Source organism: Peromyscus californicus, unplaced genomic scaffold (genome assembly GCF_007827085.1).
Source record: "Peromyscus californicus insignis strain IS unplaced genomic scaffold, ASM782708v3 Scaffold_16__1_contigs__length_79575227, whole genome shotgun sequence".
NCBI lineage: Eukaryota > Metazoa > Chordata > Mammalia > Rodentia > Cricetidae > Peromyscus > Peromyscus californicus.
Genome location: NW_026294458.1, coordinates 66096696 through 66121707, shown reverse-complemented (window position 1 = coordinate 66121707; position 25012 = coordinate 66096696). Strand labels below are relative to the sequence as shown.

The following is a 25012-nucleotide window of genomic DNA, read 5'->3' as shown; positions in this document are numbered from 1 at the left end:
TTCCCAACCAATCCTCACTCTAAAGGTAAATACAAGCTTGCTTCAAGATACTAATTTCATTGCTCCTTTGTATTTTTTTCCTGAAATGCACATCCGTAGTGTTGTAATTTGCTTTTCCTGTCTTATCAAACTATACTAATGAATACACACACACACACACACACACACACACACACACAGACCCTTTCGAGAACATCACTGTATCACCATTTGTGGCCGTAGCTGCTCATCTTTAATACTCGAATGTATCACAACTAGTTTACTCATTTTTTTGCTGATGGATACACGGGTGAGGTCTGATTTAGGATATTATATGCATGTGGACATTCAGACATTTCTGTTTTGTCATCTACTAAGAAAAGTTACTTAGGAACTTAGCAGGCACAAGTATACTCCTCACTGGACCCAGTTCAGCAGGGCGCACCTCTGGCCACAGTGTGGAAGTATTCCCATAGCTTCACTAACACAAGGTAGCAGAGGTCTTTCCAGCTAGAGTATTCATAGTATTAAGGGAAAATGATTCCAAGTTCTACTTTTGGATATTCAGATTTAGGTAGATGTAAAGGATAAAACTGTAAATATAATTGTAAAAATAGAAGACAGTATTCACATATTTGATACAATATACATTCAATTTATTATGTAAATAGCATCTTTGTAATGCAAATTATAAAAATATTAAAGATTAATAAGCAGATTGTTTTTGAACAGGGATGCTTTTAAATTGCATAAAACAAATAATCTTAAAATCTTTTAAAAAGCTTTATGCACCTCAAAATTATCAGTAAACTCTTAAAAGTCAGTTTTAGCTTAAATTTTTTTTTAAATCACATTCTGTTTATTCTGTGTGTGTGCATGTGTATGTGTTAGAAGCTAGCGCTCCTCTACTACCGTGAAGATCTAGAGAGGAAACTTGGCAGGACAGGCTTGTGGTGAACTTAACTTAACCACTAACCAACTAAACACACACCCATTATCTTTTTTTTTTTTTCCTCTCCTTTTTTGGTTTTTCAAGACAGTGTTTCTCTGTGTAGCCTTGGCTGTCCTGGAACTGACTCTGTAGATCAGGCTGGTCTTGAACTCAGAGATCTGCCTACCTTTGGCTCCCAAATGCTGAGATTAAAGGCATGCACCTACCACCGCCCAGCTCACACCCACTATCTTAAGAAAAAGTATTTTATTTCCATTACTTACCAGGCGATATATCAAGAACGAGAAGCTACATTTTAGAGAAGTCTGGTATTAGGGGAAACAAATAGAAAGTGCAAACGCTTACCGTAACGCACGGCTGAGTTTCTCATAGTTCATTGTAGGCTTGTTTTTACGCTGTCCCCATTTTTGTGCAACCAATTCAGGCTGATTCAGCTTAAATTCGCCTTCATCACCAACCCAAGAAATACAGTCTCGAGCATCCTTGTCAGTGAGAAGTTCTAACAAAAACTGCCACAGTTGGATCTGACCATTGTTTCCTAAATCCATAAGCAGAACAAGCACAGGTCATCATGTTAGAAACTAACACAAGATAAAGGCAGTACACAAGTCCTCTGGTTCAATCTCATCCAAGGCAAAAACAAACTTATTTTAGAAATATTAACTACACTGTCAGAGAGATAGTCTGTATTTATACTTTTACATATCTAACTTGACAAGTTTCATAACACCAATCCATGCAAAAATACCTGTTCTGTTTCCAGGTGAGCTTCTGTCTTCTCCTGAAATCCTTGGGGACCTCTGTACTTTGGCTGCTTTTGCACTACTGTTTATAACTTTGATCGTAGTTGGTGTAGCGGATTGCACTGATGCTGGGATAATTTGCACAGCTGAGACAGAAAAGATAAAAAAGAAAGTATTTTCCTTCTATTATAGGAAGTAAAAATAAATGTAATCAATAAAATTAATGTCCCTCTAATTATGTCAAGAAAAGACTTCGGACCTAGGTAGAGAATCAAGTTATGTTGTTTCCATTGCAATTTGTGAATCTTCGCTTAGGGCCAGCTAGTCTTCCTGGTTCCAACATTTAACAACTTAAAATGGCAAATAACCATCAGCAAAGTCACAACACATTTGTTTATAAAAATGGTTTCAAAGATGGTGAAAACGTAGAATACCAAGAACTCACATTCATCTATAAGACTATAAACCCAAGAGCACTGTGAGAAAAGCTGGCACTCATTGAAATTGAAAGGGTAGAAATAAAAGCTGTTGATTTTTCTTAAACTTAACAATCTGATAATATTTGTGGCATTTTTGGATATGCTATTCAGCAGTGAAAATGAATGAAACAGAGTTGCAAGTATCAACAAAGCTAAGTCTCACAGTTAAATAATAACTCAGTTTATCAAAGATCCGCTTCAAGCATGCACAGAATAATGGCTACGGAGTATTTAGGGTAGTAGAGCTGGTAGAAAGAAAAAACTCTGGAAGAATAGTTGTGGATAATCAGTTCTCAATTTAGAGAGGGAAAGTAAGCAAACACAGGCTCTACTCCTGGTCTACATAGGATAGTTATGATGTTTCATTCCTCTGTAAACCCAACGATCTGTTAGAAAGCTATGCTGAAACTTTAACTTGAAGTTATCTAATAAAGAAGCATTTCTACTGATAAGTGGGCAAATTCCATGAATGAATACTCACGCTGATCAATTGTAACTATCTCATTCATCTGTTGTTCTTGGCTTGCCAAAACATCTGAAGAAGACAAAAAAAAAATTCATTTTCATTTAAAACCAAAAATATAATTTCCAGTCCAGTAAAACTGAATTTAGCAAACACAATGCTTTTAGAAAGCCCTATAATTAAAATCAAAACCAGTAAGACAAACAAGATATATATTAAACAACTGAAACTTGAGCAGGATAAGAAAACAAAACCCAAAACCCTCTTGAGAGGTTTTATTTTGTAACATTCACTTTTGAACAGACCTGCCTTAACTTTATAATATTCCTAAAGTTAAATTTTCAGTAAAATCTTAGTTGTCCTAAGAGCTACAAATTAACCATGTTTAAAATACTGCTTTCAATGTTAGACTTTCATTACAGCCACCATGAGTTCACTCTATCAGTTTGGTTCCTTAGAGATCCCTAACTAACACAGACCTGAACATAATACTCTACAAAAGCATTCATTAATCACTGTCATTCTTCCCAGATCAAATGCTTACCCTGTCACATAATCACACATCCAAGTTTCTAGCACTTCAAACTATGCCTATCATAATTATGCCTGTCTGTCGAAACTGAACCTGTCAGTGATCATCCTGGGACCGAGTGAGTCATCAGACTGGGACCCCAAAAAAGACTAAGGGCGTACTGCCTGGGTCCAGTTTGAGATACAAGAGCACACTAAGACAGGGTCTACATCCTACCTATTAGACAGAATTTTCTTTGGGGCTCATAAATTTGAGGTCTTAATTATTTAGGACTAGCTTCAGAGAGACAGGGGTTTAGATCTTAGCAATTACGACCACTTGGGTAAACTTTTGACCTCTGGATATTCTTCACATCTGAGTGAGACCTCACACAGCTCACAAGGCTGTTGTGAATGTTGAAAACTGTTTTTAAGAAGCACACAACAAAGTTAACTTTTCAGTAAACTGAGGATTATTATATTTTATTCAGACCTCTAGTTCTGAACATTCTACCTCAGAACTGTTTTCTCTTAAAAGCTTTGCTTGTGGTAGATTTTTTTCCTCACTATTTTAAAAGTCTCAATGAATAAAAGTGCTACTAAAGTTGAAATGATTTCATCTTTCACTAAATGAATAGAAGTAACTTAGCCTTAAAGGAGACATAATAGAAAGGAGTCATTAGACAGCCCAGACACTAGTAACCCGGAAACTCAGTTCGAAAACCTTTATTCTCAAAGACTTGAGTTTGGTATGGTTCTTAGAGACTCTCAAGACAGAAAGCAGAACACACAAAGTGATAGGTTAAGAAAATATAGAAATCTGAATACAGGACTTCTCTAAAGTCCCCCTAGTCTTGGCCATGCATGAAGGAAACAGAATGTTTAAAAGCAAAGTCCTGGGGAACATGGGGCGGTTTGAGGAAACATTAGGTTCCAAGGGTATAAAGCTGACAAGACAGACGCTCACATCAAAAGCATGCTCAAGAATTTGTACGCCTGAAACATTTCTTTATCTTCCCAATATAGTAGAACCTGAAAGATATTTTAACAGCTGCATTCACATGGGCCAAGTGGTAATCAAGGTGCAAAAGAACAGCTCCACAAGAGATCACTAAGGCTGACTAGGCAGCAGGCTGCTCAGTAACAGTTCTGTCCTAGGAAACAGTACCTTCCAGAGTTAAACTATAGGCCTTTCTTCTTTCTGCTCTCTTGGGAAGTGATCTGAGGAGACTTGGAAACTACAGATATTCTGTCACAACTTCTAGATCATCATGCCCATTCTGTAAATGCTGACCTGGGCCTTAGATTCTAAAACCAAATGTCATTGCCTTACTAGAGCAGAGCAAAGATCCACACTGGACAGGCAAGCAATTCTGTGAGATACTTAGGGAGGCTGTACAACTCTAGAGCAGAGCTTCTCTGAAGAGAACCCATTCTATTGCATGGAAAAGGAAGGATAAACAAGACTCTTGCCTCCTGACTAGGAAAGGCAAACAAGTACTAATTTTACAGTTTGAGAAACATCAGGCGAATCAAAATGTGCCAAGCACAAGAAAGAGCTGATCTGGGAGAGACTGGAAAAAGAGACTACTTTAAGTACTATTACTGTTGTAGTTCCAAGAATTCCACAAGAAAATGTTTGAATGAACATGATTCAGTTGAGACTCTGAAAGTACAACCAAGACATTCAACTTACTCGTGTATAAGAACTGAAGCTGGTAACAATGCTATACAGTCAATGAACATACAGACTCTTAGGAACACTTTCAAAACCATCTATGAGAATCCATTCAAGATGTATCAAGCAGAGCTTCTTTCCAGAGCTCAGCTCTTCCTCAATAGCAGACCGACCCTTGGATGAAAATGCTGTCAAATTACTGTGTGAGATCCTCCTTCCTCATCAGTGTATAGCAGAACAAAGACGGAGTCGTGACATTTCCATCCTTGACTCCAACAAAAAGAACAGCATCTATCCACTTATAAACTGAAAACTACAGAGGTCTGGCTAACATCACTGATATATAAAACAGTATGAGAGGACGGGCTGCTGATAAGATTGCTTAACATTTACTGTAAAAGTTATTAATATATGGGATAGATTAAACAAAAAAGATTATATTTATTTGAACTCTTTGGTCAGCCAGGCAGTTTTCAAGTTTTGCTCATAGTCCCTTGATCATTCATAATCTCTGTGGCTCTTAAAAAAATCTCACTTATTCAACGAGAAGGCATTTCAAATGCCTGATTCTACAAATAAGAGACTAGGAGGGAAGTCTGTGATCAAATGCAGGCAGTGACCAGGCAAAGAGAAGGCAATGGTTAGAACACAGGCAAAGGGCTAAGGGTAGAGCATCCTGGGGAACTGAAGACCTTGGGTGCCACTTTAGCCAGCCTTGCACCTGCAATCCCATCATGTGGGGACCGCAGAAAGGCTCATGCATAGGGCTAGCCATTGCACACAGTCACACCTGTCTCAAAAAGAAAAACGAAAGAGAGACCTTGGAATGCCATAGAAGCCTGAATTAGAATCTTAGCTTTTACACTCCCTAGGTCTAACACTCTGTAGGAATCTTACAGCCTCAGTCTCTCACATAAAAAGTAAAAAATCAGAAAAGTAATACTTTATGGCATTACTATAGGAATTGAGATAACACATAAAGAACTCTTCAAACTACCTATGACAATAAATGTTAACTACTATAGCACGTTTGCTTATTAACAATAAAATGAAAACAAAGTTACAAAAAATAAAGCTTTAGTTACAATGTAAATAGATAATAACTCTAGTTTTATACATTTTCGAAGAAGCTCCAGATGACTCCAGAGAATTTCTCCCCGAGGGACCCGCTGAAAAAAATCTTCTTGGTTGAGACTACATAATTCTCTTCCCGAAATGTTGAGTGTGGTGAGGTCTATATCAGTCATGCTGAACTCCTTCATTACCCAAACCACCCAATGCAGGACTTGGTCTGTGGACCACTGTATAGGATCTAGAAAGAAAAATATTACCTTTAGCCTAGTTCCATCTTAGATCAATTTACAATTAATTTCTCAATACACATACATACACATAGGAAATCCAGACAGATGTTTTTCCAAGTGAAACAATGGATTCTATGAAGAACAACTTTCATGCTGATGCTATATTTTCTTCTTTACTCTTTGTCAATTTCTCAATCTAAGTCTCCAGAGGAGTCACTTGGTTCTCTATCAGTTAGTCTGGAATTTTATTTATCATAAAAACCAAACTATAAAATCATTCTCTACTGGGCTAAACGACAACTAAACTATATTATCTTGGAGATAATGGAGGGTACTGCCCAAGCTCAAAATATTATTTTGTAGCACTGTATGGTTTGGTGCCTTGAAACAAACTGAATGGGATCCTAGGGAGGTAGCATTACTCTTCAACTTGTGCACAATGCCCCCTTTCCCCTTCCCTTCTGATACAAAGTTAGCTACCTTGTACTCACACTTGGTGGCACTTATGAATAGTATCTAACTACCTGTTTACTCAGCTGTTTCCCCATTGGTATCAAGGCTATAACTCCAAAGACTGGTAAATCTGACTTTCAGAGTCTACCACAGTACCTTGAATAGATACTTGTTGACTTTATACAAAGAATACCCAAATTACTTCAACTTTTCTCTTCTTTTTGTTTTTACAAGCTAACCGAATTTGCAAATAGAAGAAAAAGATTGCCAGTATATACAAAGATTTTATCACTATACTCCTGGCACCTAATAAAAAATGCTATCTGTGGGAACTTGATGCTGGATTAATTTTGGCACTGGCACTCTTATTTGAAGATGACTGTCTACTCAAATAATAGTGATCACATACCCAACAAATGGATGTTATTCAGTAAAAAAGTATGTGAAGAAGTAACAATCTTTTTGTCAAGGAACAATTTATAGTAAAAATAAACACAGGACTGAAAGCAAGAAGAGAAGGGGAAAAGTCTAGGAAGATGGGAATGCAGTTTGATTTTTCTGAATGTACACAGAGAGACAGAAAAAAAAGCAACTGAGGGTGAAACCAGAAACCTATAAATGCTCACAAAAACCAAACAGAGAAACACCCAGGTGACAAAATATCTACCATAGAGTCCATAATACACGCGGGTGAAGACAAAGCCGTGTTTGTAAGAAACTGTGTGTGGTGGCACACTCTTGTAACCCCAACCGTTAAGGTGACTTGAGGGAAGCTTGGCCAACAGTCAGCTCTCATCTCAGGTAGTAAAAAGTCATGCAGAAGAATGCAAAGGGAAGCGAACGACACAATTCATTCTGAGCACAGGAAGCCGGAATTCAGCCGAGAAGCAGTCATGGGAAGTACAGCAGGCCAAACTCAAACACGAAGGCTACAGAATAGTTTTCCTAAGGCAGCAGCCGCTGAGTGCAGGGTCAGGGAGGGATGAGAACACAGTGAGAAGCACAGGGGCACGACAACAAGGATGATGCACAGACATGGCCCAGTGAAAGCAGATCAGGAAGGAAACAACAAAAGAAACAATAGAGAACGAACAGATGCTGGGCCTGGTGGTGCAGAACCACAAGCCTGGTTACCTGGGAGTTTGAGGCAGGAGAATCATTCACAGTTCAAGGCCAGCCTGGACAATTTAAGGAGACCATGTCTCAAAATAAAAACTTGAAAAGAGGGTTGATATACAGCTCAGTATAGAGTGCTTGTCAAGCATCCATGAGTCCATGGGGTCAACCTCCCATTATTGCCAACAAAAGCAAAAGGAAGGAAAGAAAGGAGGGAAGGAGATGGGATGATGAAGGGTGGAGTGCATGAGAGGAAATACGGCAGCAAACGGGAGCGAGAGCTGAGAGAGCGCAGCGCTCAGCCCTGGACTCGCTCAATGCTACCTGAGAGCAAGTAAGACGGCTCTGAGTTAGTCAAGTGACCTTGAACCGCACCTCCCTTTCAAAGATTTCAGAAAGTAAGCTCATTTTCTAAGAAATTTACAGGAAACTATCAAGATAAGTAAGGCAAGGGAAACAGTCTCTCCTGTTTTCCTCAAATACTACCAGGACACCCAGTGTAATATACTGAACTGGCCGCGTATTCGTCTTTTCTCAGTGTCACAGTCAGGGGACAGAGCAGCACTTATGTAAGGCTGCACAAGCACAGCACCCCAGACACAGTCACGAGGGGGAGGGAGGTTTAGTTCCTAAAGCAGTAAGCTGGGAAAGAACCAATTTACTCAGGAGAGCCAAACTACGACCCAAACTGTCCACCCGTGAGGATCCAGCAGAAAGTGAGAACTCCTCGCTTCAGATCTACGATTGCTCAGGTTGTGCTGACTCCAGGCAGCAAGAAAGGCAGAAGGGGGGTTGGGGATTTAGCTCAGTGGTAGAGTACTTGCCTAGCAAGCACAAGGCCCTGGGTTCGATCCTCAACTCCAAAAAAAAGAAAGGCAGAAGGATAAAGAGGCGGGAACTCATTTAATGTATACGGCGGGATTATTCTTTAAAGAATCACATTACCATGAATAATACTAATGCACACCACGATGAAAGAAAATATTCTCACTATAACCAAATGAGGATAAAGACCAAACACAAAAAGCAGATGCTCAAGAACTTGAATTAAGGTGCCTCTGAATGTTTTATATGACAACAGTAATGGAATGGGGTCATTAAACCTAAAAGAAAAGTGAAATTGTCCACTTTAATATGCTATGACACTACCACAAGCAGAGCAGAGTAAAATATGTATTATTTGGAAGTGTAAAGCCAAAAATCTTTTTTAAGGAACCCTTTCCAGCGAAGCTGTAAACAGAACGAAAGAATGGGGAGTAAACAAAAGGCTGAGGCTACGAACACAGAACTGGAGGCCTCAGCAGTGACCCAAAGGCCAAGAGGACAGCTCTGGAGATGTGCAGTCTGCTTCCAGACCCACAGGAGAATGAGAAGAACTAACGCTGAGCACTCAGGTAGGAGAAACAAAGTCTGGATGTGCATACAAACCTAGGCAACTATAAATAAGACTCAGGGAGCTGAGCAGGTGACTGCTGCAAGGACAGGACAAGCTGGGCTACATGGTGAATTCTAGGATAGCCTGGGCTAGAGGGAGACTGTTTATAAACAAACTAACAAAAAACCAATCAAACAACAAAAAAGAAGTCCATCCTGAACTCAGGAAACCTAAGAGTTGTCTAACATGTTCTTTAACAAATGAGCAGTCCTAAGGCAATCAGACTAACTTAAATGAAAGTTACAGTGCAATTTATAAAGCAGAAAAGGAAGCCAAGTGCCTGCAATTCCAGTAAATGGGGAGGCTTACGCTGCATGACCACAAGCCAATGTCCATCTGGGCCACATAGGAAGGCTTCATCCCAAAAAACACACTAAAGCAAACCATCTACACCACACCACATATACCAGCCAAGTCACCAGAATGAAAGCTGGTGCAGAACTGGCTTCTAAGAAGCTTGCTTTCTATCAGACCTGTGAGAGAGGCTAAACAAAGGAGTTTACCAGTGTGGAGAAGACAGAGCTATGGAACTGGATAGCTAGTTAGATACAATCACTAATACTTTTCCTGTGTGAATATTATTTATATTTAAGAATCTGCATATGTTCTTAAATGTTAGTATCTGGCAAAAACAAATTTTTAGAAAATACTTTAAAAAAAGAATAAAAGTTACAACCTATCATTTCAATATATGTATTTCATAAAGGAAAAAATACATATTTGACTCTGAATTTGTTTTTATCGTTTTAACATTTTGGATAGCCCATCTCTTTGATAGATTTCTAACTACTATAAAGTTATTAATTTGACCTTCAGATTAGTTTAATGGGCAATACTAAAAATATTTGCACATATAACCACATGAATGAAAAAGTGTCTAAGCTGCTATCAAGATAGAAAACTGGTTTATATTAATGTGAACTTTAAGGGATTTCCCAATGTGGGTCAGTATTTCAAAGACATTTAAAGTAGCTACAGTTAATCATATTATATTTCAGTGGTAATTGAGGTAGTAAATTTGTCAAAACTGCATGTAGATAAAGAAAGAGGAGTTTGAAGCCGGGCGGTGGTGGCGCACGCCTTTAATCCCAGCACTCGGGAGGCAGAGCCAGGCGGATCTCTGTGAGTTCGAGGCCAGCCTGGTCTACAAAGTGAGTTCCAGGAAAGGCGCAAAACTACACAGAGAAACCCTGTCTCGAAAAAACCAAAAAAAAAAAAAAAAAAGAAAGAGGAGTTTAAAAGGGTAGTTTTCTGAGAATATATTACTCAGTGTAAGCTTGCTGTGGTATTTTGAATGTAATTAAACGTGTCAGGGGTGTCCCTGAAAGGAGGTCTAGTAGAGAGGCCACTGCGTGAAGCTGTGACGTTGAAGCCTGGAGTGCAGAGATGCAGAGTTTGGAGTGTGTCCACTGATTTTCAGTCTAACTTTGGTCCAGTATTTCCTTGCTACTTTCCCTTCCCTGTGTTTTAGAACGGCAATGTATATCCTGAACCATTATATGTTGAAGTATGTGATCTGCTTTTTGAGTTTGATTTTTACAGGTGATGAAAGTTAAGAGATTGCATGAATCTCAGAAAAGACTTTGAACTTTGGAAATTGAAACACTATTAAGACTGTGATAGACTATGGGGACTTCTGAAGTCGGACTAAATACATTTTGCCTTATGATATTGTTACAACCTCTGGGGGCCAGGGAGTGGAATATGGTTGTTTCAATGTTAATTGGGTGTGGCCTTGTTGGAGGAAGTGTGTCACCGTCAGGGCGGGTTTTCAGGCTTCCTAAGCTCAAGATACTGCTCAGTGTCTCAGTCGACTTACTGTTGCCTCCAACATATAGAACTCTCAGCTACTTTCCCAGAACCATGTCTGCCTGCATGCCACCATGCTTCCTGCCATGATAATGGACTGAACCTCTGAACTGTAAGCCGCCACCTCAAATTAAATGCTTTCCTTTAAAATTTGCCACGGTCATGGTATCTCTTCATGGAAACAAAAACCCTAACTAAGATACTTGTCTAGTAGATAAAAATTTCATGACAAAGAATTTCATCAATGATATTGTCAAGTATTTTAAATGTACTTTTTAAATTTTTTTTTTTTTTTTTTTTTGAGACAGAGTTTCTCTATGTTAACAGTTCTGGAACTTGCTTTGTAGACCAGGCTGGTCTCAAACTCACAATGATCCACATGCCTCTGCCTCCCAAGTGCTGGGATTAAAGGCATGTGCCACCACCGCCCGGCTTAAATGTGCTTTTAAGTAAATGACATTCCTGGTAGGACCTTGAACCACAGAGAATCAATCATCTTGCTACCTATGGTCATCTTTATGATTACTTCCTGTAACTTTACTACTACTACTACTGAGGATGTCTTGTGGAAAATAACAGCAAACACTGCAAAAACACTATTCAGTGTTTTCATGTCCCTTTCTTCCCTTCTCAGCATTTCCTCTCAGGTGATTCCTAACTTGCTATCACAAAGGTCAAATAAACTATATATCCACACTAGCTTCTACATGCCAAAAGTAAATTTCTACATGTCACAATAAGGAATTGCATATACCTATCCCTTGGCATTTGTGGGGAACTGGTTCCAGAAGGCCCCCACTCCTCAAGGATACCAAATTCCTCAGACTAAGTCTTCTACAAAATAGTGCAGTATTTACTTATGAAGGATGTATGTGAACGCATGTAACTTAAACCACGTCTAAATAAGATACCTAATACACTGTGAATACTCTAAGTTGTTGTTACATTATTGAGGGAATAGTGGTAAGAGCACACTACCAACTCTTCAATTGTATGATACTTTGTTTCCCTAACGCTTTTCTTCTCTATTGCTTCTAATAAATGTTCCCCCATTTCTAAGTTGTGCCTATAGTTCAGCTTTATCGAACTCTACAGTAACTTAAATCCAAATTAAACAATCGTTCTATGATTACCAAACTAGATGTTACTTTGTATTTCTGACTTTCTCAAAAGCATCTCAAGAGTGTTACCTATAACTCTCCCTCAATAGTAGTGATACTACATAGTTATTTCCTTCTGTCTTCAGCTGTACCATTGATTTTGGGCTTTATTTTTGAGACAGGGTCTCACTATGCAGGTCTGGCTGACCCAGAACTCAGAGATCTGCCTGCCTCTGCCACTGGAGTGCTGGGATTAAAGACACATACCATTACACCTGGCATCTTTTACGTTTTCCTGTTTCCCTTCTCCTGCCCTACAGGTTGTCTTGGAACCAGTAATGTGTTCTTTTCCACGTTTCTTTCAAAAGACTTTTACTTTTATGTCTTCAAATACAAACCCAATATGAATGTGCTCCACACAATATCTGTATCTCCAGCCTGAGAGTTTGTGCTCCTGAAATTATGTGAATTTAAGGGTACCCTAAACTGATAATGTACTTTACTTCAAAGTCAAGTGCTATCAATACTCTCGCTTAAGAAACCTTTATACCAGACAGCCCTATATCTTCCCAAAGACTTTCAAAGGTATGCCTAGCAGTTAGGAATCTAGTTTAAAGGTCAAGTGCTTGCCTAGCTAGTGTAAGGCATTAAGGCCAGTCCTATACAGGGTTAAGGGGTGTGTCGTTAAAGGCATGCTCTGTTCTTGGGGATCATCGTTAGCCCAGAATTTACCATAGTGCCTAGTAAAAGTAATGAAAAAGCAACCAATTTGTACCCAAACTACCACTCTAGTCACTCTGAGTATCCTCTCTCCATGTTCACAATCTGCCAACCTTATCACTGTTTTCACCAATCTCTTCCTGCTTACTACTAAAGAAGCCACCTAGTCTATGCTCATCTGAACAGCATTACTATGTTCTTGTTTTCTCTCACTCAGCCACTATGTGCCTTATGGACATCTGGGCAACATTCATTTTTTTTTTTTTTTAGTTATCACTTTCACTGACCAAAACCAGTTCCACGATGTCAGAAATAACTCTTGATCCAATACAGCCTAAGTACTCTTGCATTTATCCAGGTCTACGCTTTGTTCTGAATGTCTCCTGTTTGAAATGATCTTTATGGCAGTGTAGTTTCTCAGAATAAACTCACTCCCATTTTCCTCAGAGTACTCTGATCCTATGACATTCTTGTTTGTTTTTTGAGAAAGGGCCTGCTACAGAAGCCTAAGCTTGTCCTGAATCCATGAACTACTGTCTCAACTCCATTTGGCATTCCTCAAAATATTCATTTCTTTGATGTTCTAAAGGCATGCTTTATTTGTATTAGTCACTGACAGTTTAAACTTTCTATGACACTCACCTCTTTTTATTTATCATCTTTCTCTTCAACTACACTGTGAACATGCTACGGGCAGAATTTTTTCTAATAATTCTTTGTATTCCAAGCAATCAGCATAGTATTTGTTCATTATGTTCTTAGTATGTTCAATACTAACTAGATATATAAAAATCAATAATCTTTCCAGAACATCTACATTAAAAAATATTCTATCTTATCCAAGTGGTATTTTCCACATCTCCTTTAACTCTGACTGCCCCCAACAATAGCCGTCTCATTACCATAGGGGATCCCGAGGCGCTCCTGCTCTTTTCTGTAGCCTTCCAGTGCAGCAGCCCATCTCGTCACTTGCTCCGAGGTTTCATCCGAAATTGTTGTGATGTGCTTGGTGCCGTCAAGAGTTATCACTTGGGCTTCTTCAACGAGATGTGCTTCTGCTTCTGCATGGTGGGCATCTGGATCAATGACCACTTCAACCGTTTCCGCAGTTTTAACAATTTCAAGAATGTTTAGCTTTGGCTCAATTCCTAACAGTGGATAAAACAAAAATACAAATTTAAATAAAAACCACAAGACACAAAGAGCTAAAAGTAAAGTTTATTTTTCCAAATGAAAAAAAAAAAGTTCTTGAAATAATGAAAAACTGAACAGATCTTTATTTCTAAGTAAGTACAATTCTACAGCAACAGTACTGTGTCAATATTAATTTTCTGACTTTGGCAGCAGTTATGTGATTACACAGCAGCATGCTTGAGCACTGTTTCACTGCAGTGCTGAGGATCCAACACAGGGCCTCACACAGAAGAGGGAAGAACTCTAGCACTGAGCTGTACCCTAGTCTAGGACCCTTGGTTTTCAGGAAACACAGACACTGATGATATATTTAGAGATAGAAAATAATCATGTCTGCAATTTATCCTGAAATAATTGAAAAATAAAAATGTATGTTTAAAAAAAAAGAAGTAAAGTCAACTGTAATAAAATTTAACACCTATGTAGAGAATACCTAAAAATTCTTTAACCTAGCATTCTAAGTTTGAGCACACAAACTTGACAAACATTACCTACATATACCACATGGGAAAAAATGCCACTTCTTACAACAGCAATATAAAAAAGATGAAGGTATTGATATAATGATATGATACTGATATTAAAAAAAAAACAGAAACAGAGTGCATGAGTAGCTACACATTCTTCAAGATTTTACAAACCTTCTAAGAAAATTAAAATGAGATTCTATTCTCTTTCTCTCTTAGACAGGATCACATGAAGCCCAGAGTAGCTATCCCCGTGTTTGCCTTCCAAGTGCCGAGATTACAAACCACTGTACTTGGCTCTGTCTGCCTTCTTTTTACTTCATTGTGTGTGGCACTGTGTGTGTGTGTGTGTGTGTGTGTGTGTGTGTGTGCGCGCGCGCGCGCGCATGCACATGAAAGTGAGAGTTGATGTGGGACATCTTCCTCAATCTTTCTCCACCTTATTTTTTGGGTCAGGATGTTTCACTGAGTCTGAGTGCCACCAATTCATTCTGACTGGAAAGTCAGCAAGTCCCAGGATTTTCCTTTCTCTGCTCCCCACACTGGCATTAGAGGTAAGAACCACTGTGTCTGAACTCAGGTCTTCACGCTCACTCACAGCACTTTACAGACTGAGCCATCTCCTCAGCCCTTGTCTTCCATCCTAAACATCTGCTGACTTTGTTCAATTAAATTCACATCAATTAACCCACATCCTAAAGACATTCAGGCCCTATAGCATTAAAAACTGTAGTTCCTATGGAAAGGATAGAAATAAAGTTGAGGTAAGTGATTTATCACTACGGAGACTCCTCAATGGAGATTTAGCAGGCAAAAACTTAAAGCTATTTCAGAAATCAGAATTACATTTAGAAATTATACCCTAAGAACAATGGTAAACAACTGTACATAAGATATAGTATTTATTAAAAATAAACTAAACTGTTAAGGGCAGGAGTGGGGGTGAATATGATAAAAATAAAATAAAATTCTCAAAGAATAAAAATGTTAGAAGAAATAGTTCTTTATGATGTGATTCTACTTTTTATTATAGTTCAATATATACCACTATCTCACTTAGGTGAAACGTGCTACACTCTCAGCTTTACCCTGAAGATGTACTTAGGGAACAAAAGCACAAGTCTAGAACCACTCCAGGCATCTGGACGCTCGTCTCAAACGCCTTCAGCAGACAGATTTCAGCTATCTTAGGGGACAAACATGAACTCGATTTTTAAGTATCTGCCAACGGAAGTAACTTACCTTGGTAGGAAATTACCTGTACACTAAGCTGTACAGTTCCATCTGTTTTCACTCCTTGGTCAAACAAGCTTCGTTCTGGATCCAGCTAAACAGACAAGAGTAAGTAAGATTATTTTAGCTTAATCCTTAGCTAAGTTACTGTCTGTGGTTTAGCACAAACCACTGTACCAAACAGAATTTCTGAGCATACTAATATTTATAAGAATGTATTTAATTATAAAGCTGTCATACTATTTATTTGCTAAAACTAGAAATATTTTCACCACTGAGGAAGTAATGGAGGACAGCAGAAACCCACCACATTAATTTTTCTATTTTGGTGGTGCTGAGGACTAGTCAGGGCCTCATGTGTGCCAGGCAGACACCCTGCAACCATTCCCTGCTGCTGCAAAGTTATTTTAAGTGGCAGCTTTCTATGGGAGCTCTGCAACCTCAGCTGGGATCTTAAATAACACCAACAGGCAATTCTTCATTCTGCAAATGTATTTAAAGAACAAGATAATCCAATGGTTATCAGATAAGGAAAGATGTTAATTAGCGGCTGACAATTTACCTAAGTTTACTAACATATCCATGCCGTATCTCCCTTGTAACTAATGCCACTTAGGATTCACGCAAAAGCCTCTAATCACAAAGTTAATAAAATTAAATGATTCATGACTCAACTATGGATCTACTTTTGTCATAATTCCATATCCTTGGAACAATGGTGCTCTTTTCTCTTCATACCTCCTTCTAGTGAATGCATTTCTTACCATGGCTTATTAATGAAATAAAAATAATCTTGACCTCTGATATTGTATCACTAGCTTGGAACAGGCTTCCATCATAAGTACATTGTGTCTAGATGTGTCTGCACATATACTCAACACACAAATCCTCCTTCTACTCTTATGACCAAGAATTCAGTAAAGGTACAATCACAACTTCAACTACTTACAATGTCTTATACATAAAACCTAGAGTATTAAGTGGACTTTATATCCGACTTGAACAGAAACAAAACAAACTCTATAACACATTGGATTGGCTAAATGTGGCAGTTTCTACTCCTTAATGTAAGTCTTTGCTTGGTATTTAAACATTCTCTGAACATCAAGACTTTCCTCCAGGTCGAGAGGACACTAGCATTACCCATTGGAAGCTATGGCCTATGTATCTCGAAAAGTTAGATCTCAGAGCCTGAATACGACAGCATACTAAGAATAGGACCTATAAGAACAAGGCTCCAGCATGGTTGAATGTGTAACATATTCTTCAAAGAAGCACAACTCAGTGATTGCTCCAGCTGCTTTTAAGTTGGCATTTATCTGACGATGCCAAGGCATTCCCAGAAGTAGCAGGTACTAATATCAAATGCATGCTTGCACTGACATGGGAAACTGAAGCTGCCATGCTCACATTCTTTGTTCAGCTGAGGAAAGGTGCTAGGAGGGATGTGAAATGCCCATATATCCAAGCATAGCTCTCAAGTTAATGATATCATGATTTACACATACTTTCATTTATCCAGAAACTGCTTACTGAGAAACTATGATAGAATAGGTACTGTGTAGGCCATATTTCATTACGAGGCCAGGTATTCTATCTATCATTGCAGAATAGAAATAATAACATGGTGGTTTTTGATGACTGATACAATTAAATGGGATCATTTGGAAGTATTTTGCTAGTGTTTAACTCAATGTACTCTATCCTTATAGCTCTAGCTCACCACTTTTAATGACTATTTTGAATCCTGCATTTATGTATTGAATACTCTGTTTTAAAAGATTTACTTTTAGGATCTTTATAAATATACTATTACGCAGGTGAGCATTATGTAGGAACAACTCTTTGAAGTAGAACTGTTGGGCACTTTACACTTCTAATAAGATACTGAATATCAACTACTTTCAAAATACCATATTAATTTATCTTCTCACTACTAAGAAGAAAATTTAACATGTTGTTTTAAGTAGATACAACCATAGTCTCTAATTTTAGAAGGCAATATCCAATCACCATTAACATTTATTATATGTATATTAAAGGAAAAAGACTTAAAATATGGTTAATAGCAACTAATGAATATTTCAATTTACTTTATAACAGAATATTGTTTAATAGTAACTGCAGAGGACTCGAATTTTTAAAATACTAAGGCAAAGTTCTGTAATACACGGAAAAATGGTATCACAAGACAGGCATGAAGATTACAGACAGTAAAGAATAAAGTGGCCGAGCGTTAGTGGCGCACGCCTTTAATCCCAGCACTCAGGAGAGCCAGGCAGATCTCTGTGAGTTCAAGGCCAGCCTGGGCTACAGATCGAGATCCAGGACAGGCACCAAAGCTACACAGAGAAACCCTATCTAGAAAAACAAACAAACAAAATAATAGTAAAATAAAATAAAGCGAAGCAAACAATGTTAAAAAATGACAAAATACACATTCATATGTTAATGTGAAAAAAGTGTACAGATGCTAGCAATTATTGTGAGTTTTAGAAAAGTCATGGAGCCGGGCGGTGGTGGTACACGCCTTTAATCCCAGCACTCAGGAGGCAGAGGCAGGCGGATCTCTGTGAGTTTGAGGCCAACCTGGGCTACAGAGTGAGTTCCAGGACAGACGCAAAGCTACACAGAGAAACCCTGTCTCGAAACCCCCCCCCACCCCCACTCCCGCCAAAAAGAAAAGTAAAGTCATGGAAAACTACTTCAGCAATCTTACTCAGATTACTACTTCTTATACACAAAGTAGTATCACCTGGAAAAAAGGTAAACTAAGTCTGTGAGGATGCTTCAAACATACAATAATACTACAATGGGAAATATTTCCAATTTACTGCCAGAGAAAATGCAAAGGCAATACAAACCATTCCGTCAATGGTCCTCATTCTAAAGGTGAGAAAACTCATATTAAGTAAGTTAAATCAGCGAGCACAAACTTCTTCAGTCTCACTTCTTAATGCTTCCCACGTCTCTATCGTTAATTTGACTTTTATATTCATGAAAGTAAAAAGGAATGAGTGACTTATTATTCATGCAATTCAATTTTATTACTCAATCTTTAAGTTTTAGATACAGGAAATTTGCTAAAAGAATTTTCATTTCTAAGTGCTCAAATTTTATATCAGATATATTTATAGATATTTACAGAGATAAACCTTACCTGAATATCTTGCAGGCAAATTTCATGAGCATCTAAAGAACACTGCAATCTTGGTTCTAGTAGTTTCTTTAAATTGCCTATTGGTTCATTGATGTCTATTGCCTGGCTTACACATTCAGCTGGGGTGTAGGTCTGTTCCACAATGCTAAATGGTAATGGAGATAAAGGTTAATAATCACATGTTATCCTGATATAAAGATGACACTATGCTCAAAACAAAATTAATACCAAAAACATACATGGTCTTTGAAACTCTTTTCTTTCCTTCTATGTTGTGTAATAATTTCTTCTTTGATGCTGTTAGAACCATGGACTAATGTTGTCAATATGAATGCTAAATCTCATAGCTAATTTGAAACTTAAAACACTCTTAAAAACATGCTTAGTTATGTATATAAATGCATGCACCAGCCACCAGTACATAAATAAGTGCTGGATGTATACTATCTAAGGGGAAATGTGTGCCTTTATATTACCTCCCAAGTTATTTTCAAGAATTTAAGGCCCAGAACCATGGTAATACACTGTGTCCTTTAAAATGTGTAAAATTTGTTGAGATTTTGGCACAAGCCTTTAATCACAGCACTTGGGAAGTAGACACAGGAGCATCAGTTCATGGCCATCCTCCATCCTCAGTTCCATAGAGAAATATAAACCAGCATGGGCTATATGAGCCCCATCTCAAAACTCAAAACAAAACAAAACAAAAATCAAAACCAAAATTTTGTACATTTCTACTAATCAATTTCCTTACCAATATAACCTAGTAAATATAAATTGATAAGGCATAACAATATAAATACTTGCAATTTAATTTGAATACTAACCAATTATTAGGTTTTTGAGAGGTTTATCTGAATAGTCTTGGCTGTCCTGGAATTCAGAAACCTACCTGCCTCTATCTCTGCCTCCTGAGTGCTGGGAGTAAAGGCTTGCACCATCACTGCCTAGTTAGTCTTAGGAATTTATATTGCCCCTTAAAACTTACTTGGAGCTCTTTTGCATTGTTATTTCACAATTCAAATAGGTTAAAAGCCTTGATAAGTAATTGTACATATCTCTTGTAAATGCTTACCGGGGTGTGTGTGTGTGTGTGTGTGTGTGTGTGTGGTGTGTGTGTGTGTGTGTCAAAGAGAAGACTGAGGAAATAGTATTTACTAACTTAAGTTTCACAACACATTTAAACTTTAAATATGACTTAAATCTCTTCATAGTTATTAAAATAAGTATGAAGTGGGAGTCAGTGAGATACCTCAGTGGTTAAGGGGGGGGGCATGGGGACAGATGGAGGGACGGACATGAATTGGTTGAGTACCTACATCATGTGGCTCACACCCATCTAAAACTCCAGTTGCATGGTGATCTGATGCTTTTGCCTCTGCTGGTACCTAAACTCACCTGCATATACTCACACTCAGATACATAACTGAAATATACATAATTAAAAATAAAATTTTCTAATAAAATAAAACATGAGTGAGTGGCTAGGGAAATGGCTCAGTAGGATAACACTTGCTGGACATGTTGAGGATCAGAGTTTGGATCCTCTGAACCCAGGCAAAGGCAGGTATGGTAGTACACATCTCACCAGTGCACCTACAGTAAGATGGGAGACAAGGCAGCAAAAATCCCAGGCTCACAGGCCAGCTGGGTTGGCCTATGCAGTGGTAAACACAAGATCTGTCTAAACAAGCTGGATAGTGAGGATGAACACCTGACGCTGACCTCTGACCTCCACATGCATGCTATGGCATACAGGCATCCACATTCAACACACACAAACATGTATAAGTGCATGAGTGTGCACACATACACAATGTCATTTTATTTTTACATATTTTCCAAGTATAATGATATATATAAAATATATATATTTAGTGAATATATATACAACACATTTCTTAAAATATTTAAAATTTATAAAACAGAACACTCATGATTAAAAACAATATTATTTTAAAATAATAGTGTATTATTATTCTTGGTTAATATAAAGAATGTTTTGGTTTTTTTTGAAAGTGAGCACTTTCAGCATATTTTTTGGCTATTAAGCACTGAAGCCTATCCTTTTTAGTAATAATGATTTTTAAGAGATCCAAATGCTACCTTAGAACAGATTCTAAAATTTCACTTCTATGAATATCAAGTATTAAGATTTTCGAAGTTTCTTGTTGCAAAGTTATAAACCTTGGGAAATCTAAAAATCTTAATCACATTACTGTTTCTCAATTTCTGCAACATAACAAACTGCTGGAGTTGGAGAACACCTATGGCCTCCTTTACACTGAGCCACATGTTAACAGCTAATCGACCACCCAGACACCTGCAAAGGGCCCGTGATAAACACTTTAGGCTCTATGGAGCATTTAGCAGTATTTGTGTGCCTAAAAATAAGTAGACATGCTAGACTCCAGTTCTGCAGCTCCTTCCCAACCTGAACAAGGGTTGAGCTGTGGGACCAAATGCTACAGTTTCTTTGGCTTCTCCCTTGGCACCTTCTCAGACTAACTGAAAAGCCCTAGAGAAAGGCTCACTGGACACACTGAGGTTCCCTGCCAACAAGATCACCAGTGATCTTTGGGGCAGATACTATAGTTCCAGACCACTCTTAGGTGACTACAGACCATACTGACAACTAACTCAACTAGAAGCTCTTAAAGTACTCAGGTCAAAACCACCCAGCTAAGCTGACCCCAGGCATTCTATTCTTGTGCTGCAGAAAGGAACAAACAATCCAAAGCTCTCTTTAGCACTGAAGTTTAAATTTTAGCTGTCTTCTTAACTCAGCATCCTCCAGATCTAAGTCATCCCAGCCTGTCTTTTACTACTCTGTAGAAGTCCCCCATGACCTTTCAGTCCCATTAGCTTCAGTATATTAGCTTGTCTCCTGCTTTACAGAGTATAATAGCACCTTAGCTACTATCTCCACAACCTCCTTACTGACTTTTTCCAAATCTGTTTCTATCAGAATCTCTCCCTTGATTCTGAATTCATCACCACCCCCTTTCAGGTAAGACTCCATCGTCATTCCAAGAAGCAACACTTTTACTGTTATGGTCAGTACTGTGGACACAGGTGTTCTTCGACTTTTATAAGGACATTTGAAACTGTCTTATTTTACTCATTTTATTTCTGACAGTTACTAATATACAGCAGTTATTCATAAATAACCATTGTTAAATTCAGGTTGAATTATACTGTCTTTGAAATAGAAGTGATCAGCACTTATTAAAGAATAAAAAACAATCAAAGAAATGCCTTTTAGATGGGGGTGGGGACAGGCTATTATAACTGTGTGCCCATTACTACTGCTTATATTTCAGAAATGCCTTTCTCTCTGAGCTACAGACCTATTAAGTCGGGGGGAGGGGGAGGGAGAGACGGGACACGGGGATGGACACGGACACGGACACACAAAACTAAACACATTGGTCTGGTCCTTGACTGTAACCTGGAATACCAGTAATAGTAAAAACTGGTCAATTCAGAACTGCCAACCTTTCTTCTGTGCACTCTGGCTTCTCAGTTCCATCAATCTCAATCTCTATCAGCTCTTCTGCTTCTCTCTTAGTCATGGCTGAAGTCTTTCAATGTTCAGTCCTAGAAGAGATCAATGTCAAGATTTTTAAACATCACCTGTAAAAGCAAAAATGATATGCAAGAAAAAGACCAAATCTGAATTAAAGCGGAGGGAGGAGAGGTGCTCTATCTATGTGAAAGCTCACATACCACATTTATAAACTAGTTTTTGTTTAAATTGCCATTTATTAGCCTGATACGGTGATTCCATTCCTTTATTTAATGGAACTTGTTGGCCCAGTCTAAGTAAGTTAATTCAAGACACTACAAAAGCAAATGAAAATTAGAGCAACTATATTAAAGCAACTTGGATTCAAACCTGAAGTTTAACATGGAGAGGGATTACAACTGTCTAGCTAAATATCTGGCCTGATTACATAAAGATTAAAATTCTTGTTTTACGCACAAGTTACAAAACAGAACTGAAAGTGACTATTAAGTGGAAAGACCAAACCCTCAGTTAATTAATAACCAAAAAGAGAAAAAAAGGTGGGACAAACTCCCAAAGCTGGCAAAGCTCAGCACAGAAACAGGAAATTCATACCAAAGCAAACTAAAATAATTCAGGGTGTGAAGAAATGCACAGGTACGAATCATTCCAAGACGAAATTCATTCACATTGTATTGTGCATTTCCTAGAAAATGCAATCACCATTAGGAAAAAGGACAGCATGTACATCTGCGTTGTGTGTGTAAAGAGCAAAAACCAAAATCTGATTAAAAGTTAAAAACTGAAGACCCTTCTTCAGGTGAAGGGCATACAGGTTTTCAAAATTACCATTTTACTTTTCAGTCCTAAGATTTAAGTTTTTTTTTTTTAGTTGCCAGAAGACTCCCGTGAACCGTGTTAATTCAGTACTTGGCCTCTATCTGCTCTCCTGACTCTTCCAACTTAATATGTCAGTACTTAATTCACTACTTCATGACCATGTACCCAAGATACACTTCTGTACTTGCAGTACAGGTAAAATGGACTTCAGTCCACTTGGCACCCGGGTCTGCATACAAATAAGAAAAAAAAAAGAAAAAAGCACTAAAGTGGTGGCCAGTATCTTGTGTCGTTAAAGACGACTGTGTATATCTAAGAACGTGACGATGGTGAATCTGTTGAAATCATTTCCTCTTGCCAGCACTCAGACCTATCATTAGTCCAAACGACCTATTGGTTTTTTAAAAATTGCATTTACTTACTGCTGGGCGTGGTGGTACGTTCCTTTAATGCCAGGGCTCAGAAAGCAGAGGCACACAAACCTCTGCATTCTAGGCGGCCTAGTCTAAACAACAAGTCTCAGGTCAGCCGTAGCTAGATAGTAGGTGCACATGTGTGGAGGTCAGAGGGCAGCTTGTGGTAGTCAGTTCTCTCTGCCACTAGAGTTCCAGGGGTTGAACTCGGATAATCGGGCTTGGCAGCAAGTGGCTTTACCTGCCGGGCCATGTCACTGGCCTACCTATGGAACTATTTTCAAACGACTACTCATCATCTTGAAACGACGAACTGGCACCATTCCCCATGCTGTTAACCCTAGGGTGGAATCCCTGAACTCCATCGTTGTTGCACTACACCAGTGATTTAAAAAAAAAAAATTAATTAATTTAAAAAAAAAAAAGCTGGCCAAGTACAATAACCTTTAACCTTCACTGACTTCTTCGTAAAAGAAACTGGAAGTCATCAGTTGCATTAGTGTGCAATTCTGAGACCGTTCCAGAGGGCCAACTGGATGTGGGGTGCGGGAGTCGCCGAGTCGGGGGACAGGCTGGTCTGGCCCCTTCCAGAGAGACCCGGGAGCGCGGGGCCGCCGAGGCCGGCCGAGGCCAGCCGAGGCCAGCCGGCCAGCGCGCGGAGCCCGCCCCGCGCCGGGCGACAAGCGCGCCCTCAGCATTCCGCCGCGCGCCGGCCCCGGACCATGCCGCTCCCCGCGCCCCTCCCCTCGGCTCCCCGCACAGCCTCTCCCGCCCCTCCCCACCCGGCTCCCTCAAGTCTCCACGAACGGAAATGGGAGTCACAACGCCGGGGACCAGCGGAAACAAAACACAGAGGCGGCCGCGGGGGGGCCGCGGCGGGGGGAAAAGCCCCGGAACCAGGCCGGCCGCGCGGGGCCCGCGCTCCCCGCCCGCCCGCCCGCCCGCCCGCGGCCGCACTCACCAGCTCCGGAATCCGCCCCGTGGCCCTCGGCCGCGCTCCACAGCCGGCTGGGAACGGCGGCGGCGCGGGCTCCACGTGCAGCGACTCTCCGGGTAAGCCGCGCCGCGCCCGCGACTCGCTGAGTGAGGCCCCGGGGCCCTTCCCGCGGAATCGGCGCTAAGGAACCCCGGCCCCTCTCCCGCCTCCCAGGCACCCCTGGGCCTGGAACTACAACTCCCAGCAGGCTGCGCGACACGAACGCCGGCGGCAACGGAGGCTCACGAGGCACAAACGCCCCTAGCCGCTCGGTGTTACGCGCTCGCTTCCCCCCCCCCCCCCCCACACACACACACTGCAGCCACCTCCCCAACCCCACGGAACAAGACGCTGACTCCGAAGGGAGCCTGAACTAGAAGAGAGAACAAAGTACGCATGCGTACAGTGCACTGTTTCCAAGAGGGGGAAAAAGGGGCGAAGTTAAAGTGAAGGAAAGATAAGATGGCGGAGTCTTAGCTA

General features: G+C 39.6%; 1 protein-coding gene across 4 annotated transcripts in view; it reads right to left on the bottom strand.

The window, feature by feature from the left end:
- Positions 1–25012, bottom strand: part of Gabpa (GA binding protein transcription factor subunit alpha) — a 30094-nt gene that overhangs the window by 4916 nt on the left and 166 nt on the right. Inside the window, exons 1-9 of one of the 4 annotated variants that reach the window (XM_052741045.1) lie at positions 24518–25002; positions 22294–22395; positions 18796–18940; positions 15645–15729; positions 13644–13889; positions 5922–6116; positions 2635–2688; positions 1680–1820; positions 1277–1469 (exon numbers count right to left, since the gene is read on the bottom strand). In XM_052741045.1, coding sequence (XP_052597005.1) covers positions 1277–1469; positions 1680–1820; positions 2635–2688; positions 5922–6116; positions 13644–13889; positions 15645–15729; positions 18796–18940; positions 22294–22370 — 1136 coding nt within the window. In that variant the 5' untranslated portion in view covers positions 22371–22395; positions 24518–25002. Of the gene's footprint in view, positions 1–1276; positions 1470–1679; positions 1821–2634; positions 2689–5921; positions 6117–13643; positions 13890–15644; positions 15730–18795; positions 18941–22293; positions 22396–23565; positions 24196–24517; positions 25003–25012 lie in introns of those variants that run through there. The other 3 variants (XM_052741046.1, XM_052741047.1, XM_052741048.1) reach the window with 3 other exon arrangements.